This window comes from Rhea pennata, chromosome 2, assembly GCF_028389875.1.
Source record: "Rhea pennata isolate bPtePen1 chromosome 2, bPtePen1.pri, whole genome shotgun sequence".
NCBI classification, from domain to species: Eukaryota; Metazoa; Chordata; class Aves; order Rheiformes; family Rheidae; genus Rhea; species Rhea pennata.
This window is the reverse complement of record NC_084664.1, coordinates 48,537,280-48,545,305: the sequence shown is the minus strand read 5'-3', so window position 1 is coordinate 48,545,305 and position 8,026 is coordinate 48,537,280. Positions and strand designations below refer to the sequence as shown.

The 8,026-nt window shown below is 39.6% G+C and overlaps 1 protein-coding gene across 2 annotated transcripts; it reads left to right on the top strand.

Annotated features, from left to right (window-relative positions):
* Positions 1 to 357: 357 nt before the first annotated feature.
* LOC134136135 (C-C chemokine receptor type 2-like) lies at positions 358 to 8,026 on the top strand. 2 transcript variants are annotated; one of them, XM_062567867.1, is made up of 3 exons: positions 358 to 380; positions 6,067 to 6,215; positions 6,865 to 8,026. In XM_062567867.1, the coding sequence occupies exons 2-3, from the start codon at positions 6,200 to 6,202 to the stop codon at positions 7,944 to 7,946; spliced, it is 1,098 nt and encodes a 365-aa protein (XP_062423851.1). In that variant the 5' UTR covers positions 358 to 380; positions 6,067 to 6,199; the 3' UTR covers positions 7,947 to 8,026. The 2 variants fall into 2 exon arrangements, with proteins under 2 accessions (XP_062423851.1, XP_062423850.1); XM_062567866.1 differs by lacking the exons at positions 358 to 380; positions 6,067 to 6,215 and adding an exon at positions 6,591 to 6,632.

Sequence of the window (8,026 nt, the reverse complement as noted above, 5' to 3'; positions counted from 1 at the left end):
TGTATGCCAGATACTTTGTATTACTTTCTGTTGAGTTGCAGAAATATCCAAAGCTGTCACAAATAATTACAGACCCAAGGACACAATTTTGTTGAATTGAACCTAACTGTCTTAAGCCTGAAGAAAAATGTGCTGGTTTAGATAATGAACTCTAGCTGGAGCAGAACAAGCGATGTCTCTAAAGTCTTCATATCTCAATTTTGAACTCAGTCTGGAAACTAAACTTTTGCAGAAAAGAAGAACCATGCCCTTGGTTCTTGCAATAGTTTTGCAATAGATCACACAGGAAATGCTATTTCCTATTTTCAAAGATAGGGTTTAACTAGATATTCAGTCACAAAGAAGAAGATATGGTCAGATAAAACAAGCTTGGTAAATCAGTGAGTAACTCATTTTTCTTTCCTTTCTTTTACATGTAAATGTTTATATATAGATACAGATTAATTAAGTGGGGAAGTATATATACCTAATTACAGTGGCCGGGGAGCTACCATTTAAGCATAGACACTGTCTTCAGGAATGACTGGATTCTGTAGCTAGCTTAAAAGACAGGATAAGTAAGTGTTAGAGCTGGGAATTAAATCAGACAAACAGTGTAGAAAATTGTATCTTTTTTGTATCAGAAAATTCCTAAGCCTTGGTTTTGAAGCTGTTCTAGGTCAATTACTTGAAAACATCTTCCTCTAAGGATATAAACTGATTAGATATAAAATTCTTCATACTTAATCTAAGCTCTGCAAATCTAAGTCACATCTAGTTCTATCACAGGAAGACAGCACACGTCCTTCATCACTAACTTACACAGACTGGCCTGGTTTCTTTGTATTATTCAAGTATTTAATCTGTTAAAGTGCTGGTTCGTTATCTTGGTGTGAAGGATTCTTTGGGATTGGTTCCTCTTCCTTCCTTTCTTTCTTTCTTTCTTCAAGTCTCAGGGCCATCACACTAGAAAGCAGTCCATATCTAAACTAGAAATATCAGTTTTACAGCCAAGCAGGAGCTGGCTTGCAATTTCATGTTAGTGAAGGTTTTACATGAATAAAATCCATCAGTATGATGCTGAAACTGTACCATTCTTGCACACAAGAGAAGGTGAGCTCTCCTGCTTGGATAAATGAAACTTGCCACTTCGGTATTACCAAAAGCTGTAGTACTCTAAGGATATAAATCTTATTTTGAAGTATATCAAACATGTGGCAATAGCAACATTCGATTTCATGGGAGAATCCCACTGTAATTTTCCAAGAACAATTCACACAACCAAAGCAGTGGGTTCAAACTTTTCTGTGTGGAGACACTTAGAGCAATACATAAGAAGTGCAGGATGGCCACGGCCCTATAATGTATGTTGGGAATCTCCACTCCAGACCATTATCCTTCTTTATTATACGCCAGTTCATCCCTGGAACAGTTATGAGCGTAATTATTGTCTGAATTATTCTTAGTTCAACATTTTACTTGAAACAGTTGCTTGAAGAAAAACTGAACTGCAACACTAGCACAGGAATTAGCCTACACAAGAGAAATTTAATGTCTCTCTGTCTCAGTTTCTCTTTCTCAGAGAGCTTATTTTGAGTGCTTATGCTGATATCTTACGTTACATTTATTTATAAGAATACCTACTACTTCTTCTGTCTTGTGATGACATGAGCTGAATCTACTTAACTGCAGAAAAGCTCAGAATTTTTGCAAGACTGCTGTTCTGCTTTTGATGGGAACAGAAACAACAGGATCCAAAGCGTTTATGGAGAATTAAGTCTGTTTTTTCCAGGCCTGAACATATTTTTCCCTGCAAGTTCTACAACAGTGTAAAAATCAATCAGGTGGGAGGTAAGCAATTTTGAAGAGAAGATGCATCTAAAGCCCAGCTGTCATGAAAGAAGAGGTTTCCAAAGAGAGGTATAATTTTAGAAGGGACTGTCTTTCCTTAACCATATCCTGGAAAGGCTTGGTTTGTACCACATGAAAAGATGTGTTTGAGGGAAAACATCACCTCAGAGTCTTACAAATAGCATTTAGTTTATACTTCTATCTTTTCCTTCATCTTTCTTGGTAACTTAAGAAAAGTGTGAGCGAATGTCTGTTCCCTAAACTGTCTTTGGTCCATTCATGGTCTCCTCTGTAGTTTGGCCTGTCCAGAGAATCCTTCTGGAAAAGCCAAGGCAAAGGACAGAGCTGTGGGCAGGAAACATGGAATCTCTCTTGCAACACCTGCTATCAGGGTATTATTTTTCTTCATTTAGGTTTCAGTTTTACTCTGGGCAGCATTCTGTTCATTTCTCTTCATAAAGTCCCCTAGATGCCACTGACACATACTTTTGAACTGACTACAAGTCATTAAGTCATTTCTTCTTCCATGTGACAAATATTACCATTTGCAAGAAGGAAGAGAACAAGTGTGTGGGGGTAGCTCTGTGTTATTTGTTTATAGATTTGAAAGGGGAAATATAAAGGAAAGGAAATAAGTGAGATAAGTGACTCCATTAATGTGTGGATGCTCCTCTATCTTGTAGTTATTGAGGGTCCTGTAGTTATTCAGGATTGAATATCCTGACTTCCATGAGGAAACTTTTTCCAAAAGCCCTTCAGGACTCAGCAAGTTCATTGAGCAATGAGCTGTGATGACTACTATCCCAGAATGAGTCAGTGTAGCACCTCTTAGTCCCTGAGATTGAACTACAAAAATATGGAAATGTCTCTTAGTCATACCAGCTCCTAGACAAGCCTATAGAAAAGAGAATACCCTGCAGATATCAATCAGTACTCAAGAGTTAACAAGGCGTCTCTTAAGGAAGCCCAACGGTCCAAATACAGAAACCAAAAAGTCATGATTCAATGCTGTATCTTCACTACAAGAATCTCTGATGTTGCAGTAAGTGCAGCTTTGTTATAACTTGCAATGAAATCCAAGTACATCCATTTTGGCTTGAAGCATTAAAATTATTAAGAAATTCAAATTTTCTCCCCTTGAAGCTGTAACTCCAAATCTGCCCTGCAGGAACTCTTTCTCATCTCTCCAATTTCACTCAGTTGTGTATCCTGTGGTACAACAATGATTTGGACCAGAAATTAGTCTGAAGAGCGAAAGGACCAACAGTTCTAATTTAATCTATTGTTTGGTGGGAGGGACTCTGTTATGGCCCTGTAGATAGGGGTACTGATGAACAGGAGCTACGAAGACTGGCAGCAGGTATCAAGATTGCTGTCACAAGGGGAACGTTGAGTGTATGACTAGATAGATGATAGATGGTAGATGGTGCATATCAAAATAAGGCCATGGCATGTGCTGTTACAGCCATGGACAACACTGGCAGCCTTGGAGCAATTTATTTGCCTGCCTCACAGTTACTTCACAGGGTGCAGGTATTTTGGCTCCCAGCAAGGCCAAATGCACAAATAGGACTGAAGGCCTAAGTCACGCAACACTGTACTGAACTTGTTGGAGATTCAGAACATAACCAGTCCACTGTGAGGAAATGAGAGAGCTGTTTGTTGGACTGGTCATGTATTCAGACTCTTTTGCATGGTAACCATACAGGATAAATTAGAAAGGAAAGAAGAAAATATTCGCCTCAAGTTTCTAGCTTAGGTTTGACTCGGTTGCCCTCTGTGGTAGAAACTGTCCAGAATTTCTCCTAACAACCAAAACTACCCTGTGCACATTGTAATTGTGTGTGTGTGTGCAGGACAGTGAGGCGCTGACGGCCTCATGCAGTCATAAAGCCCGCAAAAAAGTCCTGCAAGTGAAAATCCTTAAGATTCCACAAAGACTGGTTTATAACTTCAGAAGAAAAATAAGAGGTAAATAAGCTATGTAACTACTATTCCCCAAATCATAATCACCTCAAAAAAAGCCTGTACATACTTAAAGCACAATAATGCAGATAAATCTGGAGGTTCCTTTACTAACACTCCCACTTCTGAAGGTTCATGCCTAGGCTATGTCAGAGGCAAACCAGATTTCTTGTCAAGGTCTTCAGCTTCAGCAGAAAACACTCCTCTCTGCATGAAAATGAAAGTTGGAAAAATGGTTAAAGATAAATTAAAAAAATCAAATGCAATCAGTGGTTTCCTACGGAATTTGTTAGCAAGAATAGTTTTGTGGAGTTCTTTGTGATTAACTATGTTTATGTGCATAAGATAAGGAAGTTTTTGGAATGAATTTTAGAAAATATTTTCCTATTTCGTGCTTGCTGCACAGGTGCAGATCTGACTTCTACCCTAACCAAATGCTCAGAGGTCACAGGCAGTAAACAAAACAACCACAGCACATGCCATGTTTCTGGACCACATGAATGTAACTTGTACAGGAACTGAATTTTGGTAGTGGGAAGGTGAAAGGCCGGGCAGCAAAGGATCAAAATCAATAGGAAACTAGCTATCAGTTCTGCTACTCCTACATTTTTGTTGTTGTTTGTAAATCTCAAACTCAGTTCCAAACTAGGTAATAAAGATTTTTGTTATCTTGATATTTATATATATACATGAGTATGTGTGTGTATATATATATACACACACATATATATACACACACACATATATATGTATAAATATGTATTGTGTATATTTGTATATATATGTATGTACACACAAGGTCAAAGAAAACTATATATAACATTGTACAATCAGTAAAATTTGTTAAGATTATTTATATGATATCTATATATGTATGTATATATATACATATAAAAGATTAAGTTAAAGCTAGGTCTTTCATGTCATGAGTGGTCTATAATTACATATTAGGAAGTAGTCCTTTCCTCAAACAGCTGAGTAGCTAGACATAAACTGAGACGCTCCAGAAATTTTGCATGCCGTAGATCAGACCAGACCATTGTGTTTACTAAATGTGGCCTCTACCAAAACACAGGAACCAAAACATAGGGGGCATGTCTGTATGTCACCTCAATTACTAACTTAGTTTCTTCAGCTATGTTTAGTCTTAGAGAACTGAAGTCTCCCGAGCTGAAAGCAATATGCTGCCTTTGTCAAGAGAACTGCCACCAATCTGCCATGAAAATACAATGCCTGATAAAAGCAGTCATTTTGAGGAAGGAAAAAGAACTAGATTTCTCCCAGACAGAAATAGAGATATTAGCAAATTGCTCTATTTGAATGGCCACCAAATGCATCAATTTCACTTTTCCACTAAGTGACAAGCATGTTTGTCCCCTCTTACATCCATGTTCACAAAATTCTGTTCCTTGCCTCCCACGGAACCTAGAGAAGTTCTCTCATTTTTCCAGGGGTCAGTAAGAAATTTCTTCTTACTTTTTGGAGACCAATTTACACAAAGTTATGCTTCTGCATCTGGCTGACACTCTTACCGGGGGCTTGGGGTGGGGTGAGATGTAAGTTTACACTGAACTCTCAAGCCTTTACCTGCTCACACCATAACAGAAGTTGCCCAAGGGTGTTCACAGCTTAACCCTGCTACTTACATTCCATGCTGTGACTCTTTCATGCCAGGAAAACTCATTTCTTTCTACAGTCCACAAACAAAAACTGGAGACACAGAGATTGTGGGTTACTGTTGTACATCCCCATTTACAGTGTCTTCTTGTAGGAAGGGGTAACTAACAAATGATGAAGGACTGCATCATCATCACAGTGGACACACATGGGGATATGTTAGTGCATATTCCTCATAGTGATGGCCAAACCCCGCTTTTACCTTTGCTCTCCCTCCAAGTCAATGAGCGAAAGTAAACTTTGGAGCTACTGAATCAGGGCTGTTAAAGATCAACCAGTCCAATTAATTTAACCAACACTGAGGAGGTGTATCAATTGGCAGAAGGATGCCACAGAGGTTATCTGCCAAAAAAGCCTGCATTTTCAGATAATATAAAATTAGGAAATAAGCAAATAATATGACTCAAGAATAGTTTCTATTAAAATCCAGAACAGTACACTCAAATAAAATGCTAGCTGTGCTAAAAATGCACTACCTCTTTTCCATTTATTTGGCAAAAGATTTATCGGCCACGCTGATAGAAACTGAAATCTTTAATGCCATTTTAGAAGCTGTTTGCCTATCTGTTCTTTCACTTACGAATTTCCATGCAGGTTACAAGTGGAACGTGTCCAGTATTTTCTCAAGGGGACAGAACTACAGCCTGTTTTTATTCCAGAGCAACACAACATTTGCCCTTTTATCCCAGATCAACACTGCCGACTTGCTTGCTCTGCAACAGCCAGGATGGCAGATTCATTGGGTGAGTACGCTTGGCGCCACAGCAAGATCATTTCTACACTACCTGCAACCTCATTCCCACTGACATTAAGGCCCTCAGTAAGGCGTGAATGAGCCAGCAGTCAGCTAGGTTTTACCCCTGCCAAAGTGCCTTTGCCAGTGCCTGCTCTTCCTCAGATGAGAGCTGCAGCGTGGGCTGTACGATTTGAATGCGGCCGGGCTGCTGAGGACAAGCACAGCCACGTGCTGCATGCCAGCTGCCGTGCCCTCCCCTTCCTGCCTCTCTCTGGCCTTTCTGAAAGCCACGGCTGAGCACAACGCCCCCAAACTAACCACTGCTGCGGTTAAATTCATCATCCCTCTGCTTCCAGCTGGCTCCTAAGCTCGACATGCTCTCCTGAGGAGGAAAAACAGACCACACAACTACACGTGGAAAATGGTATATAGCACACTTCCAACATGCAGCAACTTGACTTCATAGCTATAGAGATTGGGGCAGGGGAAGGGGAGGGGGAAGGTTTGTGCTCTGCAAGTTTATTTTCTTTGCATCAGCAAGGTTTACATGCTCAAGAGCCACAGGTAATCTAGATGAGGGCAGCAAGGGGTTTCATTCCCTCTCACACAAGCCTATGGAGTGTCCTGCCATTAAACATCCTTTTCTTCTTTTCTAGATGAACACATGGTGGAAAACTACACCGCTGACTTAGACAACTTGCCACTGACAACAGAATTTGATTACGACGATGCAATAGCATGCGTGAATTCTGAAGAAAAGAATTTTGCAGCAAAATTTCTGCCACCGCTTTACTCTTTGGTGGTGATATTTGGCCTCCTGGGCAACATGCTCGTTGTCCTTATCCTGGTAAAATACAAGCGACTGAAGAGCATGACCGACATCTACCTGCTCAATTTGGCAATTTCTGATTTGCTGTTTATATTTTCCCTCCCTTTTTGGGCTTACTATGCTGCCCAGGAGTGGATTTTTGGAGACGCACTCTGCAGAATTCTCTCAGGTGTCTACCTCCTTGGCTTCTACAGTGGGATCTTTTTCATAATCCTGTTGACCATAGACAGGTATCTGGCCATAGTGCATGCAGTGTTTGCTTTAAAAGCCAGGACAGTTGCCTACGGCATCCTCACCAGCACTGTCACTTGGGCTGTTGCTCTTTTATTCTCTCTCCCAGGAATCTTTTTTCACAAAAGTCAAAAGGAAAATTCACGTTATACATGCAGCCCTCATTATCCAATAGGTGACTCAATGAATTGGAAGTACTTTTGTATTTTAAAGATGAACATCCTGGGACTTATTTTTCCAATGATCATTATGATTTTCAGTTACTCCCAAATTCTAAAAACATTAATGAGATGTAGGAATGAGAAAAAACAGAAGGCAGTCAGACTTATTTTTGTGATCATGATTTTTTACTTCATCTTCTGGACACCATTTAATATTGCTTCTTTTTTGTACACCTTTCAAACTTCATTATCTCTCAGTACTTGTGAAATTAGTGGTCAACTGGGGAAAGCAATCCAAGTGACAGAAACCATTTCAATGATCCACTGCTGTATCAACCCTGTGATCTATGCATTTGTTGGAGAAAAATTTAGGAAATATCTTTATACCTTTTTCCGAAAGCATGTTGCAGCTCACCTCTGCAAAAAATGTCCAGTTCTTTATCATGAAAAATTAGAAAGAGTTAGTTCCACATTCACACCGTCTACTGCAGAGCATGACATCTCAACAGGACTGTAAAAACTGCATTGAAAGGTTAAGTAGTAAACTTTGCAACACCCTCTTTGTCTTAAGGACTGCATGACATTATTGTTTAAGAT